Source organism: Orbicella franksi, chromosome 13 (assembly GCF_964199315.1).
Source record: "Orbicella franksi chromosome 13, jaOrbFran1.1, whole genome shotgun sequence".
NCBI lineage: Eukaryota > Metazoa > Cnidaria > Anthozoa > Scleractinia > Merulinidae > Orbicella > Orbicella franksi.
In genome coordinates, this window is record NC_138157.1 from 14,766,093 (window position 1) to 14,783,755 (window position 17,663).

The 17,663-nt window shown below is 39.1% G+C and overlaps 2 protein-coding genes across 2 annotated transcripts; both read left to right on the forward strand.

The window, feature by feature from the left end:
• The first annotated feature begins 9,733 nt into the window (after positions 1-9,733).
• LOC145464813 (uncharacterized) lies at positions 9,734-14,405 on the forward strand. Its single transcript, XM_081448611.1, has 3 exons — positions 9,734-12,163; positions 13,215-13,433; positions 14,114-14,405. Exons 1-3 carry the CDS (start codon positions 12,106-12,108, stop codon positions 14,233-14,235), a joined length of 399 nt encoding a protein of 132 aa, XP_081304737.1. The 5' UTR covers positions 9,734-12,105; the 3' UTR covers positions 14,236-14,405.
• Positions 14,406-15,237: 832 nt separating this feature from the next.
• On the forward strand, positions 15,238-17,623 carry LOC145465060 (uncharacterized). Its single transcript, XM_081448857.1, has 3 exons — positions 15,238-15,276; positions 15,953-16,262; positions 16,707-17,623. Exons 1-3 carry the CDS (start codon positions 15,238-15,240, stop codon positions 16,895-16,897), a joined length of 540 nt encoding a protein of 179 aa, XP_081304983.1. The 3' UTR covers positions 16,898-17,623.
• Positions 17,624-17,663: the final 40 nt, after the last annotated feature.

Sequence of the window (17,663 nt, forward strand, 5' to 3'; positions counted from 1 at the left end):
CTCCTCCCATCGCTTCGGCCGGTTTGGCACTTAGGTGAAAGCCACCTAGGCGATCGTAAACAGCGTCAGGTAACAGTCACAGTAAGTCTACCACCTGTACATTTCTTTTAAGTGCCAGCGGTTTTCCAATTATAATTAAATTCCAACCTGCAACCTGCAACCTGCAACCTGCAAAATATACCTGCCGACTTAAGTCTCCATGGCAGGTGCCACATACTAATTCTCTATTTCATCTGTGAATGTGGATAGTTCAATTCTAGTAACTAAGCAGAGATCGTTTTTTTTCAATGCCACCTAGCAGGCAGATCAACATTGCTGCGTTTAAACCTTTGAAGGCTTTAATTTTATGACATAAAGAAGGGGACCCGGCCGTTTTGTATTTTTGTATTTTGGCATAAATGATCGTAATCCTGTTCAGAAGTCATCAGTTTAAGGGGGCTCTATGCAAAGCAATTTATGTCAAAACCAAATACCGTAAATCCTCGAATTAGTGCCGGGGGGCGCTTTATGGGGGGGGGGGCGTTTATTTAATTTTTCCCAAATCGTGGCCTGATATGATCATTTTTTTAATACATCATCTGCGCGTAAACAACAACATAAGCTGCTTATCGACGTAAAAAGCTGACCCTAAACTTTAAAACGCGGCACCGTTAGTACTTGTCCGTTTTTTCCAAACTTAACGTGTCCACAAGCTGAAACAATGCATAAATCTACTCGACGAAAACTATACATCCTTTGTTCTCTCATTTCTCGTCCATAGAATGGGAGGAAGGGAGCGGGACACTTATTCGAGGGGGGGGGGGGGGCGCTTATTTTAAATTTTGACCGATAGGAGGGGCGCTTATTCGATGGGGGCGCTTATTCGATGGGGGTGCTTATTCGAGGGGGTGGGGGGCCGGGGGGGCGCTAATTCGAGGATTTACGATATTTCGGTCATAGAAATTATTTTCGCTCATCATAATAATAATTTGCTAAGTTAGTAATTTACCAAAGAGATGATGGGAGTCCATTGGAAATTATGCCTGGTTAATATTTGGGGAGCCACTAACCACCCTTGTTTTACAGAATGTAGAGGAATATTAAACTTGCAATCATTCCACTTTAACAACTCATTCATAATTCAATGTGTAGACTTTCCAAAAGAGTTTTCCAATACCTCCCTGGCCAGTTGGTTTCGCCGTTGGAAAGGACTTTTCCCACTTGCAGCCCGCCAAATGTACCGGTGGATATTTCTACCGGTGACGTAAATACATTACAACCAATGAACAAACAAGTACTGACCTTACGTACTAACATCGCGCGTGATCAACGATTGCGTTAGATGGTAGTAACTAACCAGAAAATGCAATTTAACGGTTACATTTGAAGTGGTACTATGACGAAAATCGCATCTTTCCTACGTAACATAAACAAGTACTCTGCATGAGAAGAAAAATGCTGTTTACTAATTTCAAATATCTCTTTACGTTCCAGAGATAACCAAGTTTTTAAAATATGCAAATTAGCCAATTTATGACGTCATACACTCAACCAAATATTGATCAAATATTATGAAAAAAGATATCTCAGCCAATTTTTATCAAAAATGTTTGATTCTTTGCAGGAAGATTCTACTGAATGTGCTACACAATACGAGCTGAACAGTTGTGTTACCATGGTAACATACTGGGTTGCAGACTTCCCCAATATTAAAGGCTTCTCTGGCCACCTTTGGTGTTCCATTTTGATATTTGTCAATGGTGCCTCATATGCATGATTCAGCGAGCATGTAATATGTTAGCTTGAGTTCGTGGCCTCATTTAATGTTTTTCGAGTCGAAAATTACTAACATTTTGAAATCAAGTGGGTGGGGACTGGAAAAGAGTCAGTTGCCATGGGAACAGAAGTTTTCATAGTAGTAGGTGTGTTGCCTGTAGAACTAATATATAGATTTAGGCCAGCCTAAAAGCGTAGCTCCTGGGCCGGGTTGTTCAAAGCCCGATTAAGCTAACCCAGAAAAAGGTAGAATTTTGATTTGAGTTTTGTAACTTTGCGGTCAGGTTTTCTGTATATTGTTTGGCCTTCTGTTTTGAGTTTTAATAATCATCCTATACAAAACAAAACAGCAAAAAACATTTGTATAGAAGAAAAAGTTATAATTTGGTTAACTTTTAATCCTGGGTTAGCGTTAACCGGCTTCCGAGCAATCCCGCCCTGTCTCCAACAAGTTAACCTAACATGAACCCACGATCCAATCGATAACCAGCACTTGGTCAGCGGTCAACTTCAAAAAATACGTGGCCTCGAGAAGCTGTAAACTTGAGCCCGCGATATGGTCACGTGATACTGGTCAGCGGATACCTTGTTTTGACAGGTGTCAATTGATCGTGACATGGACGTCCAATATCAAGGAAGTACGCGGTAAACCAAGGTTGCATGTCTGTCAACCTATTATTTGGAGTATGGCCGCCATGTTGGGCAACTCCGTCGCCGTCGTCGCCGTCGTGCGCACGCGCCCATGAGCAATACCGCTAGCCATGATAACCATGAGAAAATCAACTCATGGGTTTGTTTTTCTTCAGGGGCGGGGGAGAACACTCTGCGACGCCTGGCACTTTTTGTGTATCTGAATCATCCAACAAAAAATGACGTCAAATCCGGTAAAAAAGAGCGCTGCGCTAGGCTTTGGTAGATTGTGCTCGAAAAAAAAGCTTATTATGCTTTTAGCAGTGCTCATATTTTTTAGAAATTATGCCAAAATTATGCTACTTTCTGAAAATTATGCTCTCTGTCACCAAAGTTATGCTACTTGGATTTTAAGGAAAATAAAGATCGCCAGTAGCTTAACTCTATCAATTTTGACTTTAATGAACATTCAGACAGTCCACCTTCCAGTCTTACAGTCTTACACCCATTGCAAAACAGTTTTCCACCTCGAAGACACAAATTTTTCTCTGGAAATTCTTCGATTCGATCACGAAGACTCATGTTCTTTGGATCTGAGTTACCTCTTTCCTTGTACTTTCCAGTATTACTTTTAGGAACACGTTCTCTAGAGATTGAAGCTCTCGGTACGGCACTGGGAGTGCTGGAAGTGCTGGGAGTGGAATCAGTGGATGTACTCGAGGACGACGCCATCTTTGATCTAAGGCCTGAGGGGCCGAGCCGCCGAGCCATAAGCGTGGTGGCCTGAGGAGAGTCTCAGCCTCTCAGATATGTACGGGGTGACCTAGCTAGAGTCTTCCAGACCTCGATATTTTCCAATAACAATACAGAAGTAAAGTACAAACTGAATTATTCTAGAACTATGATGGGTTTTTTTTTGTTTTCAAGGCATAAAAGCTCGGATTATGCTAGCAGTGCTAAACTGAAATAAAAGCTTTAAATTATGCTCGTTTTTCTAAATTATGCTAAAAATTATGCTAGCACAATCTACCAAAGCCTACGCTGCGCGGCAAAATCAAATTTGAACAAGGCATAATCGTTCTCTCAGTAAGTCAAATGGTAATATTTTGCAATCGGCCGGATATTTTTAACGTTTTATTTGGCCACGATAAACAAAATTTTGTCTTCTTCCTCGTCATATCAGTTTGTTTGAAGGACAGGGTAATTATTTATTCAAAAACACGCTGTTTTGAAGGCGTATTTTTTACGAAATGTCGCCATTTCTCCCTCGCTGAATTCCACAGGAGTCATCGTCTGTGTGGAGATAATGAATTCTAGGTAAGTTACACTCAATTCAAATATCCTATTCTCTTAGGTAGGCATTACACTAAGAAAAATGCACAATGACAGGTTTCTAGACATGGGGGAACCTTATTAACAGAAGCGCCTTTTTTAAAATTTACTGTTGCCAAATACTCGAGAGTACTTGAGTGCTGTTAATCGTATCACTGCAAGAATAGACCCACACACATAACGCGCTTTACAGAACTTTCTTGCCGATCGACACTAACACAAACTCGTGTGTTTGCTCATGACTCAAACTGATGCCATAAAATATGTTACGATTGGTTAAGAACCTTAAACAAGATATGTTTTCCCTAAGCAATCCCTTAATTGATAAACGCTTCGTTACAGGCAGGCCGCGAACCCCTTAAAAAAAGCAAGAGGATTAGTTTTAACGGCGATTAAGTAAAACTACTTATTAGGAAAATAAAAATGTTCAAGGAAAAAATGAACAGGAAGAAACAACAACAAATTAACTTTTTTTTTCAGAAGAGCTACTACTTGTATATTTTTTTTAACTTCCATGTAGGTCAACATAATTTGTTTTCGCAATTTACCACAAAAGAAAACACCACAGAAAGGAGAACTATAGTTGTGGCATCTGAGCTACATTTTTAAATGGAAACATTTCCCATAAAAAATTTCCAAATTATATTCTTACCAGTACAACAAAATACCAACTATATTTTGCAAAGAAGTATACTTAATTAATAAAACTGATGTAGTGAAATTTTCTATTTAATTTTTGTACACCTGATCTTACAGAGTGCAACCTTTGGTTTAACTGGTTCACTTTACCGTTAAGGAATAATTAAATAAATCACACCAGAGTGGCTTTGTATCTTTATTAGAATTCTCATTATCAGTAGAGAAATCACACTTGTACACTGGTCCACTGATCAATACTCTTACGTGTATGTTAAACATGGGAAAGCAGGTTGCATCATCTAATCATAACATTGTATGCCTGTGTGGGGTGTATATGCCAGGAGGTAACCACCTAAGAAAAGACAAACATAAATTATGTCATTGCTTCAATGACTCACCCTAAGTGGGTATTATGCTCATTACCACCTTAATAAACAAGATATATTAAAGTATAATTTTTAACTCCGCTTTAAACTTTTCAAACCTACAGTTTGTTTTCACTTTCAGAGAGGTTCTTAAATTCACAAGCACACCACCCACCCCCCTCAGCCCCAATTCCTACTCTCCCATAGCCAGGATCCCATTTCAACCCTCCAATAAATCAGTAATTTTTTTTCTAGTAATTTTGGTCTGACTTAGATTCATCTCCACTCAGCCATGAAAGCAATGGTGGTAGATTTCTGTATATTTGTTGGTCTAGTTCACTATTGTTCTGAGATTCCCACCTCCCTTTTGACAGAATTAAATTCCATTAAAAAATAAACTACAGTAGTTTAATCAAATTAATGCAGAGGCAAACATTGAACCAGAAAATACTATAATTTTGGTATGAACGATACCAAAGTATAACTTACATAATTAATATCACATCTTTTCTATTGTAATTTAAGACAGTGCAGCTACTAATAGATTGACCACAAAAACCTAAAAACATGACTTTAGAAACACAGGTAAGTGAGAATATTGCCAGTTTTGCTTTTGCCACCAACCACTCTGCTTTTTAAAAAAAATACATGGAAGATAATGACAAAGCAATAACAAAACCAGCCAACCAACCTCTGGCAATTCAATAAACACACCAAATTCCCCTGCAAAATTCTCTTCAACACCTTACAGTACATGTAAATGTCAGCAGCATAAATTAAACTCAATGATTTGGCATGCTACTAACATCAAATGTTTACCCCTTGATTCAGAATTTTAAGGAGTATCAAATAGAATTCCACTATAGATTACAAATATTGTTTACCTTAACAAATATTTGCATTAATTCTGGAGATATTTAAGTTTAAAATGTGTAAAATATATGCAAATGAGAGGACTGATGATGTCATACACCAAACCCAATATTACATCAAGTGCAGACCATATATACAGCAGAGATCATTGAAACTTGGTAGCCTTATAGTTCTACAGGCAACACACTAGTATGGCTATAAAAATATGTTCCCAATTGGCAACTCAATCTTTTCCAGTCCCTTCTAACCCAATTTCAATAATGCAGTGATTTTCAGCTTGAAAAACATTAATCAAGGCCATGAGGTGGCCAGAAAAGCCTAGAATATCAGGGAAGGTCTGAAATGCAGTCTGTTGCCATGGTAACAAAACTGTTAAGCTCATATTATGTAGCACATCTGCAAATTGCATCGTAATAGCACTGTCCCCACTGGAGCCCATGGTTCAGTAGTTTACTTGGACAATAAATTTCATAACTTTCCTGGGGGACTGGATGATCTAAATGGTATGTGGGAGACTCCCAGAATATTTGCAAGAATGTATGACTATCTCTTCACAGGTATTCATTAATAAATAAATAAATAAATAGACACTAACACTACTAACATGATTGAGTTTGGAAAATATATATATTTTTAGTGTATGATATTTTGAAAAATTCCCCTCTCCCATCTAACATGCTGATCTTCTTTAATTTGGTACTTGAAATTGATAACAAGGATGCTACACCTTGGCAACTCGTTGGCCAGGATATATTGCACAGTGTTCACATCAGATAACAGGTCTGTACATATTATTTCTGTATTTATTAAACAGAGATCTCCCCATCCCATCCCTATGGAAATTCCAATTTTTATTAATACTTTTCTTTAAAAAGTTTGGCTTTTGAGACCCTCCCCATCCCTGGAATTTCCAATAATCTCCTTTGGGTGGGTATGGACATTTTCTAGAACCACACAATAAAACAAATAAACAAACTTTAAGATAAAATGTTGAAGTATAAGTCAGTGGGACATATATACATTGACCAACTTATAAAGACATGATTGATCAACTTACTACACAACTTAAGCAAAGGTGAAATTATAGCCTGAAAAAAAAATTATGTGTGAACTGGATTCTAACCCATGACCTCTGTGATACCGTTGTGATAACTTAATTAATTAAAATTCTATGCTACAACATACCAAACTGCTAATTTATTATGAAGTGACACAGCTAAAGGAGAGTTGTCAAGAAATCAAGTCTTCTAAATTTAAGATTATTATACCTAACAAAAGACATACAGTAGGGCACTGCACTGTGTGCTCTCTCTACACACTCTTCCAGGCAGGATAGTAATACATATACATGTACTTTTTTTTGTTTGGAATATACTGTTACTGCATGGTCATACAAGAGGCTCTAGTTGCTGCTGAGTAGTCTTAAAATAAGTGAACTAAGTGTGACAAAATATAATGTATATTAAATCTGCACCAGTTCAGTACAATTTGATACCAAATTTTAATCAGCCGCAAAAAAAAAATTGTTAGCACCAGATATTACATGTACTTTGTGAAGGCTTCTGGAGGGGTTATACTTTTATAAAGTACCTGGCAGCAAGTACTATTTTGATTTACTAAAGCAAGACTGTAGTAACTGCTAAGAAAATGTGTTTTGTACATCCCAGAAAAATTGGGTGGGGGTCAGTGCAGCCCTCTTCACAAAAGTTAAACTCTTAACCTATTTATGACCATAATCTGTGATTTTCCCTACCCCATTTATGACTGTTGTGACTGCTACAGTTGCCCTAAACATAAGTTTTGAAGGACTTTTGTTGATGGTCTTATCAATAATGATGAAAATTGAGGTAGCTTATTCTAAAAAACATAACAAATTAAAGACTAGGGGGCAAAAGCCTTACCCTAGAGTATTTATGACCAAAACGGCTGAATAACCATACCCTTTGGGGCTGCACAGCTGTATATAGCACATAGAGGAGAGTTCCCCTCCACTACCGCTGGAGCAGGAATCAAAATATTATTGCCTTGATAACATAATAAAGATAAAATCTCAAAATAATCAAGAGTTACATATATGCATGGGACTTCACTAACAAAATGATGCCTGTTGCTTGCTGTAAATTGTATATAAATTACTCCTACAATGTGCCAGAATTCTGTTAATCTGGTCACCAACAGGTCACAAAAATCTGACTGTATAATTAATAAATAAGAAAATGACCGACTGAGCTTTTGTTTGAGCCAGAATAGAGTAGCCATAATAACTAGGTGGCTGTGTTAACGGGGGTGGCTGTATGGTGAGGTACATTCCACAGTAGTGATAAAGATGACACTCTCAAACACCAGTACCTATAAAGAGTTTGGACAGTATATTTCGCATAATCAGTTGGAAGAGGAAGAGGGAAAATGGAAATAAAATAGAATGGCTCTTGTGTACCAAAGACAACCCTTTCCCCGAGTTACCATGGCGGAGCTAACTTTTCACTTATTTCTTTGCAAAATTCAACCAACCGTTTACACGAGGATGACGAACCAGACTTGGGGGTGAGACAATTCAGGTGGGCAAGTTGACTCGCCTTGGCAGCTAAAGTAACCAACAACTTTTCTTTGAGTATACATAAACACTTCGGCTCGCCTAACTGGAACAACTCTCGGCATGGCGAGCGTCACGTAATGCCTAGATTTAAGATTTAAAGCAGCAATTTGTATCAAAGAAGAGAAAATTAACTCAGCAAAACCCACTCTGATCAAATGAGTGAGGGAAACTTAAACAAAGAGGGATAGTTGCACATTTGATTATTCAATAAGAGTTACGAATAATCATCCAGTGTCAACTTTTACTCGGCCTACATGGGCTACATTTTCTCATACAAGCACTTGATAAAGTTGCCTCAGGGGGAGGGTTATCCCGGGTACCCGAGACCATACAAATGGGACCTGTGTTGCCTCAAAGAACACCCCCACGATTTTCAAAGGGGAAGGTCAATAAACAGGACCTTAACTTAGGGCAGCTTCAATGGCAGATTCCCTCTGATGGCTTGGATTTGAATAATTGATTTAATTACTTTTAAAGATGACTAGAACTTAAAAATCTTGCTCGAATTTCGATCCAGCGAGGCATAAGTTTCCATGCCGTGAATCAAGTTTTTACTGGGCGTTTTAAAAGCACTCACCAAAGAGAAAGAGACTGATGACCCCAAACTACCGATACATATGTACTGTATCTTACTGAAAACAACAATCTTCAACGAGAGATGTAGGAATGTGGGATACTGACTTTCAGCATGCGATCCAGCTTGTCTCTTCTACCAATACACGTGAGCCAAGAGCAACAAAAGCTCTGGTGACAGCGACTTTCGGAGCTAAACGGCTTCTGTTAATTATGTTCCTGTGGTACACAGTGCAAACTATGGCCAGCAATACTTCATCCAGGTTGTTGTTAACATTATAGGCTATTGCACTTATTGTTAGCACTAAATCACGAACAACAAGAACCAAAAGTCGGAACAACACCAGTTTTGCAAATGTGTAAAATTCGCCCGACGATGACGGAAGGCTCTCCGTTATTTTGCTTCAAAACAATAATAAACTTTTCTCTTTTCCCGAAATTTTTGCTTCAAAAGTCGAAGTAATGTGTCTGCAACATCCTTCCATACTCAATATAGAATGAAACGAAACTGATGGTTTACAAATAGAGGGAAATCATGAGTAATTGAAACGCCATTTTTGCAGGATCCGGTCACATGGTACGGAATTAATTACGCTGGGACGCAAGTTACGCGGTGGGACTTCCAAAAAAAAAGGAACTCGTACCAGTCCAGCCCGACTTTCCTTTGTTTTGGAAGTCCCACTGTGTAACGTCCCAGCGTAATTAATTCAGTACCATGTGACCGGATCTTGCAAAGGGCCTATTGACTGAGATAGCTCTATTCATAGACTTGATATAGCATTGGGTTGAGTGTATGACGTCATCAGTCATCTCATTTGCATATGTCCCACATTTTTCAAACTTTAATATCTCCGGAACTAATGCAGATATTTGCAAACGGTAACCGGCGTTTTTATTCTTTGATGAAATTGTACGTGATATACCTGAAAAATCAATGAAATGAGATGAAACCAACATCTGTACAATTTTGTTTACCGGCTTTCCGTAAATGCTAACTGGCTTGAATTTTCCGACCATCGAGACTGCAGAAGCATGATGTTTTTTGATTTACAAACTACTTTATTATACCTTTTGGACGCTTTATCGACGAACGCAAGCTAACTCAAGGTGCTAAGTATCTTAGCTAGAGGCAATGTAGTTTTGAGAGATGTACCGCTAGCAAATTTGAGATAAGTGTAGCCTGCAATGTAGACGTTTTTGCTGTGCGAGCACTGGGGTAATGTGTCACGCTTTTCAGAAACAGCCCAGTGCGTTCTCCACAAAAGAAGATCGTTGTAAGGGTGTTGTACCTGAAAGTGCAAGTTGAGTAGCATTGGCGTTTACTTATTAAACATTGCCTAATAATTAAATGTCTATTCTTTTGTCTCCGAAATTCACTGAGGTTAAATGTGGTCGCTAATGAAGGCTGTTAAGTAGACTCTTGTGGTGCTAGTCCACTTCTGGTCCTCTTTCTGTCACGCAACGCTACCAATGAAGCTTTGCGTTACAGAGAGTGGCCCGCGTTCTCAACATCAAAAGGCTCAAATCGAGAAGTCTACGTCAGCAAAAGATAATGTAGTTGAGTAGCATTGTTATTGTTCATTTATCAAAGGAGTATTGAGTGATACTACGATTGTCAGTTTGCGGTGTTGCCACGGGCAACTCTCCTAGTTTCCAATGGTAACAATATAGTCGCCTGTAATTTCGCGCGCTTTGCTACCAATGACGTCAAAGGCCGACAAGCTGCCATTGGAGCCGGAGCCAGTTGCCCGTGGAAGCAACACAAGTTGAACGTTAAAACCTGGTCACCAAACTTTCGTCGCGCTTTAGCTAGGCCCCGTCCACACGTATCCGGATATTTTTGAAACCGCAACTTTCAACAAATCGGACTCCCGCTTCGCGGTCGTCCGATTTTGTTAATCACTCGTATGATTACAGACCGAATTGGACTCCACTCAGTCCTATTACCATTATAAATCAAGCAAACATGTAAACAAATATAAGCAAACAAAACAAAACAAAGCTCATCATCGTACAAGTTTTAATAATGCGCATAAAATATTAAAATGAGGCTGTAGCGGTTAGTTCTCAACGCCAATATATAGTTTTTAACTTCACCACTGCTATCGGTATGTTAGAGGGGTCAGTTAAGTCAGGGGGGAAGGGTCGAGTTGGGGCTCCGTTGACTGTGCGGGAAATCCTTGCTTTGTCAAGACAATCTACACTGACTTTCCATCAACAGTAAACAGCAAAATCAACCACAGCAGCAACAACATCAACACAACAGCAACAACAATAGCCAACCAACAGCAAACCACGTATATATAATGCGATCATCTTTCAAGTCTTTAAATCTTTCTCCCCCACCCGGCTCTTCCCCCTCCGTTTAAATTGATGCGTCATATATTCACTCGAAAAAACAAACAACACAAAGCAACCCTTTGATACTCATTAATATTACCCATTAATATTATCCAGTAATTTATGGTCGATAGAACATTTCCAGGTATTTTTCAACCGATCTAAACTTTCCTAGGAAATAACTGATGAAACAAATTTAGGATCAGACCAGTCAGAATGCTGTTTTAACACTTGATTGACGTGAATTTGTCAGGAACTCTTTGAAATGTTGGTATTGTCGCCCCGGAAAATTCTTCTAATTTATGTTGGGGCCGAGCTACCACTGTACATATATGTAGCCCGTATACGGATGAATACCAGTAGGTCTAGTAATGTAATTGCGCTGCAGTGCAAGTATGCTTTAATTAATACTCAAAACACTACTTTTCTGTTAATGGTTCTTCCTTTCTCAAGGCAAACGCTGACAAACTGCTCTTTTAGTAAGTAAACATCACAAAAAAATATCCATTAGCTTTACTCTTAGAACCACGACAAGATGCAAACTCATGATGCAACCATCATTCTTAAAATTGTTTGACGTTTAGATTAGCGCTAATTGCAGTATCAATGCTATTGACAACGGAGAAAGAATTTGTCACGAACAGTTTCAGCGCTTTAAAAGAGCTTCATTCCCGCTAGGTTGGAGTAAATCCCACGGTAATGACAAGTGTATTGTAAAATGTTGGACACACGATTTCGCTCGGGAACATTGTTCTCGACCTTGTCGGAGATCTGTATTTTAATGCAGAGGTGACAGACGACAGACTTCAGTGTTCGTTTTCTGACAGCTGGGTTGAAATTTTGTCCGATACTTGACGTTGAGAGATTCTAAATGCACTAAAGTTACATAGAAATGGAAAAAACAGCAATCAAATTGAATCAGCTTTCAACAGTTGAAGAGTCCGTCATTGGTGATGCGTCGCTCGATTTAGATTTTAAAAAGAACTTTCATTTTTGACAAGCATGTCTTGTGGACCAACCATTGTGCTTCTGTTGGTACATGTCGCTTCCTTTTTACCAGGTTAGAACTGTTTCATGTGTTTCATAAATGTTTACTTTTTGGGCGAAAACTGACCTACAAACTGGAAAAATATGCATGAGAACCATTTCTTATTTCATCGGACTTCAAAACGCGATGGAACGTTTCTCATTGTGCCATTTTTATCGTTGACTGTACCAAGCTATGGCACATAGCACGAGCAAGAAACTCATTTAGCCTTTTACAGGCTAGTCAGTAAATCGTCATGGAGGTAACTTACAGGCAGTTTGGAACCAATTCAGGCGGGTGACGAAAGGGAAACAATTTTTTCTCCTTCTCGCCCCAAGCCTATAGGTAGTTCTTCTCTTTCTCTAGTTGTTTTTCTCGCTTCTTTCCAGCTAACCCGACGCCTTTAGGAACATAAACTCCAAGCTGTTTTGCAAGAACGTTTCATAAAACAGTATATATAGTTGTAAACCAAAGTCAACTCAGACGTCTTGTGCGAATGTGTCCCCAGCAATGTTTCCCTTTTTGAGTTTTTAACAAGAAATAAAATTATTAGCTCCCCTGTTCGTATGAACACAAAACGTTCCTTCAAGGAGAGGAATGAGTACTCTAAAACAGTCTGTCCTTAGCTCCATTCAGACCACTTGGAAAACGTTGAAGCAATTTCGTTGATCGCCAGGTCAGATCGAGTGACCGAAATCTAGTTAAATTCAAATTTTCTTCGAATTGAAGCGACTCGTTTTTAGACGATAGTACGACTGTGAATGAATGTATTTTTTGTAGTGGTTCGCTTGTTTGTTTTATTGCCTAACTCGATGTGCAATAAAACTGTTTCACAATCAATGTACCTGCAAGTTTATATCATTAAAACTACGGCTGCATACGTGTATGCAAATCAAACGAATAACTGCATCAGTGCAGTTCTACACTGTGTTTTCATGTTTTAGTTCGTTAATTCGTAGGTCTTGATAAATACCTCGGAAAAATATTCTTAAAAACTATTCGCCCCAGGTTCAGTGAACATTGGTGAGCGAGACGAAGTTGAACTGATTGATAAGTGATTAATAATTGCGTCCGACGTTCACAGATGCGGCCTTGTGCGGGCAAAGCAGCGTCGCTGTGTCAACGATCGCCTCAGCACCAAGTAAGTTAACATCCGCAGGACCTGCGTCAACTGTGATATCACCTTCACCATCACTGCCATTAAAAGTTGCACCTCCGTCGTCTAATGTCTCTTCCGCGCCAACCTCAGTCTTTGCAACCGCATCCCCAGTAACCGAGCCAACACAGACAACTATGAAACCAAGTAAGTGCGATATCCCAAGGAATGGCGCACAATCATTCATAGGAAAATGAGTTTAATTTTCATGTGAATAAAATCTTATTTTCATATGAAAGGATGGGAACCAAGACTCGAATTGAGACAGAGGCTAAATGTATTCGGAAATGTCCTATTCCAAAATCACTTAGTCCCGAATTCAGTTAAATCGAGGCTTCAAAGCCTAGAACCTAGCCGTTGAGAACGAACATGAAGTTCACATTTGGGCCGGCCTAACTTTTCGGTGCCTTGAAATTTCGCGCCAAGTCGAGTCAGCTGGAAAAGGACGCCTGGGACTAAGAAAGAGGCATCGCTAGTCTGTAAAAACCTTTAAGACTTAAAAAATCTCTATCAAACCCGAGTCAGGAAGTCAGAGATCCAAAAGTCTAAATTCAAGGAAAAAATTCACACCTATGACTCAAACATTTTCTTAACAATTTTATATTTCTAGTCCCAGTGGCAGGTTTTGTTTTTCAACCTAGGATATTAAAAAAAAGAGATATTGAATAAAATGTGACATAATTTGTTTTTCTTTGACTGCGTATGCGATTGTCGCAGATTTATTTCGTTGCTTTTGGTTTTGCTACCAATACTGGACAGGGCTACCCCTAAGTAAATTGACAACCACGCTGATTTTGCACACTCACCCGTTTATCATTTGTGCTCAGCTTGTGCGGTCCTGAGTATTATATTCAGGTTTCCTTGGGATGAACAGCTAGCAGACACATCATCATTTGAATACAGAAGTGTCGCGTTGATGATGTCGCAAACTGTAAGTACCACAGTATAGGTTGTAATTGAATGGGGGTAATAATGAACTTCATTTTTCTGCCATTAGCAGTATAAACTAGAACGGCAACCTGACGCAGTATGTTTCCAGCATAAGTCCTTACATTTGGTCTTCTTGTTCTCAGTTTCATATCGAAATGAATCTATTATTAAAGGGGTCAAAGGGATTCTGTAAAAGTACTGAAAAATGGATTATAGTAACAGAACCCTAAAAACGTATATCAGCAAAAAGCACGTATAAAAAAAAATCACATTTAAAAATTACGTAATAAAAGACTAACTGAGAACCGCTGTATATTTTAGACGAGGATTGGGAACATTTAAAATTGTCTGGTTGTCTGAGTTATGGGTATTCTTTAAAATAAGACTTTCTCCTCAGAAATCCCTTCCTTGTTCTGCTTTAGAGTGATGTTTGGACTGTTACTGTTAAAAGAATTATTTTTCAGTTAGAGGATAATTTAGTGGCTCTGGTGAAATATACAGCGGTTAAACGCACAAATCCGGCTTCACTTTCGGTTGTCCTTGCCTCTCTTTTGTACGTCTAACTGTTGTACAAGGTCACGTGTCAATACCTTGCACTTTCAGCTCGCCTTCCACCTGTGTCACGTGATAAAGCCAGCTCCATTTATTCTAGTTAGTTCGACAACATGTTGCTTTGGGTCTACCTCTTCTTCATTATTGTTCTCCCTGCTAAAAACATGATCAGTACCTTCCAGGCTAATATCAGTGACATGTTTGAACCACGTGTTTCCAACTGGTCCTAGTCCTTCACTTCACGGTGATTGTGTTATACCGGCATATTGTTTTCTGTAACCAATAGAGGGATTAACTCACATCCCAACCCCTTAAGCTCGGGGGGCAAGGACATGCATGCAGTCGAACCCCCATCAAGCGGCCACCCTCGGGGAGATGGGAGGTGGCCGTTTCATACGGGTTGGCTGCTTATAGGGGTTTGTTTACCTTGAATATTTTCACCATCGGGTTAATTTCTTAGCCGCGAAACATGGCGTCACTTCAAGACAATCATGATAAACGTATGTTGGTATGTTTTAACACTCGTCACCTTCTATTTCGGACTCTTATCTGCCATCGCTTTTTCCAAAACAAAGTTAATTTACGTATATTAAATTTTGGGCGGCCGTTTAATAGGGGTAAAGACAATAGAGAAACTCTCATCGGGACGACCAAAAAGTGGCTGCGGCCGCTTAATATCCGTAGCCGGTTAATAGGGGTTTCATTTACATTATCATGATTTTACTGACAATAATTTCGGGACTTTGATAACTGGCCACTTGATACGGGGTGGCCGCTCAATAGAGGTTCGACCGTATGTATTTAGTATGGTCTCTGAGGTCAAACGTCTGGCAAGGGCGACTCCACCAGCCAGTATCTCTGTCGGGTGCAAGGAGGCTCTCCAGCATAAGTAGTAGTCTCACGGAAGTTTGGTAGGATCCTGAGTACATATGTGTCTGACACTTGTAATAAAACGTCTCTTTAAGATCGTTGGCAAACCATCAGTTAGAACCTAATAACCTACGTGGATCACTATTGTCAAATTCTCTACGTGTGACAACGTAAAAAAGTTTCTTAAATTTTAAGTAGCTTTCCTAACCTTTAGCTTGGATGTTGAGGGTTTTTTCAAACAAATGGAGTCTTTATAAGCTGAAGTTTGTGGGAAATGGGCGCGCAGCATGTTTGAGCACTGTGGATGTCTATAGCTAATCAGACATTATTATATTAAATGTCGATTCAAAAGACTCTTGAGCCTTAATTTGTGGTTTGATTTTACTCTACAGTTTCAAAGCCTTTACAATGATTCTCAAGAGTATGAACACATCAATGTATTGCGAGTGAAACTATCAAAGAGTAAAGACGGCTTGGTTGCTACGAGCACGAATTTATGTTTGGTTGTGAAGTCCAAAGATGGTGCTTTTGTCGAAGACGTTTTCAAAGATAAAGCCAAGACTGTATCCTTATATGGCGGAAATTTGGCATTCATAGGTGACAGTGCTGAATTCAAACCCTTGGGTTGGTGATTCAATTTTCATTTTATTTTCTGCTTAGTATCGCGTTAGTGCACTCCTCCTAACTACATGTCCTCACTTTGTATATGCTTTCGAAGGATAGAGAGGTGTTTCCGAGAGAGACTCAAACAAAATGCAAACTGGATGTCCGTTTTTTCCGGGCATCATTGTCAGGCCCAGCGCTACAGTATCGATTGGTACTTTTCTGTAGGAATTTGAAAATTCAATCCAAATTTATACTCAAGCAAAGTACCAAGTTTTATTGGAGTTTCGAAAGCTACAGTACTAGATTTTGCGTTCTTTTCCGTATAACAACAAATAATCATTCCGCGTCAAATTGAGAAAAGAAATTGTCATATGGTCGATTCGATTGTTTACCAACTTGAGTCTGCAAGAAATTTTAAAGGAAAAATCTGTTTTGTTTAATTGGAACTGTATTGGTCTGTAGGGGTTATCTTCAAGGACTGGAAGGCTAAAGATGGCGAGTGTGACAAGTGCGAGGGAGCTGGAGGAGAGTTTGTTATCGATGGCACATGTGTACCTAAGACTTGGAACTGCAGGGGACTAAAGAACACTAAAATGACAGACGACTGTGTGACGTATTGTGATTCAAGCGCGGGTAGGGCAGAGTTAATATGAATGATATTAAGTTGGTCTGGTCGAGGTTTAGTTCTCGCCAATATTTTATTTTTCATAAAATATGCTGTCAAATATTCATATCAGTTAGGAAATTAAATTATGAGCTCAAGATTTCTATTGCGTGATAGTTGACGAGGGCGCAGCCCGAGGCAACTATCACGCGTCCAAATCGAGAGCGAATAATCTAATTATTTTAGTTTAAATCTACTAGTCGTTCAAAACTTTATCTAAATCCTCTTCACAGACACTTTGAAAATGCCCAGAAGCGGCCGTCATTTTGTTAACAAGCGCACATTGCCACACCGTTCACTATCTATCACAGAAAAGATAGTGAGTAACGTAGCCAATCCGGAGAGCATTATTATCCAACTGCAGCGAATACCGTCCAAATAACAGTACAAATATACAGCGATATTGTAAAGTTATTTGTACAGTAGAAAACCTGTTTGCTGTACAGGTCGGCGCGCGCACGCAAAACCACACTCTCCTTCTTTCATTGATAAGTTTATTGACTACAGCAGTTGGATAATAAATCTCTTATTAAATGTTTTGGCGTGTAGAGTCGCTTTATATTTTTATGGATATCTTGTTTTGCATCAGATGACTTCTATGTTTGGACACGTTAAAGTACGTGGTTATTTTTGTGACCTACAAGATTATTTCTTATCGAAAGAAAGCTTCAAATAATAACGTTGTCTCTTTCTTGTTCATCATAGTATCAGCCCCCCACGTATCAGTCACAACCACCAGTGTATTCTTTATTTTC

Bases quoted from the DNA above. Each gene is read 5' to 3' on its own strand.
- LOC145464813 (XM_081448611.1), top strand. From the start codon at position 12,106: ATGTCTTGTGGACCAACCATTGTGCTTCTGTTGGTACATGTCGCTTCC. The intron at 12,164-13,214 runs GTTAGAACTGTT...CGACGTTCACAG, and splicing joins TGTCGCTTCCTTTTTACCAG to ATGCGGCCTTGTGCGGGCAA. The intron at 13,434-14,113 runs GTAAGTGCGATA...ATTTGTGCTCAG, and splicing joins ACAGACAACTATGAAACCAA to CTTGTGCGGTCCTGAGTATT.
- LOC145465060 (XM_081448857.1), top strand. From the start codon at position 15,238: ATGGCGTCACTTCAAGACAATCATGATAAACGTATGTTG. The intron at 15,277-15,952 runs GTATGTTTTAAC...GGATGTCTATAG, and splicing joins ATCATGATAAACGTATGTTG to CTAATCAGACATTATTATAT. The intron at 16,263-16,706 runs GTTGGTGATTCA...ATTGGTCTGTAG, and splicing joins TGCTGAATTCAAACCCTTGG to GGGTTATCTTCAAGGACTGG.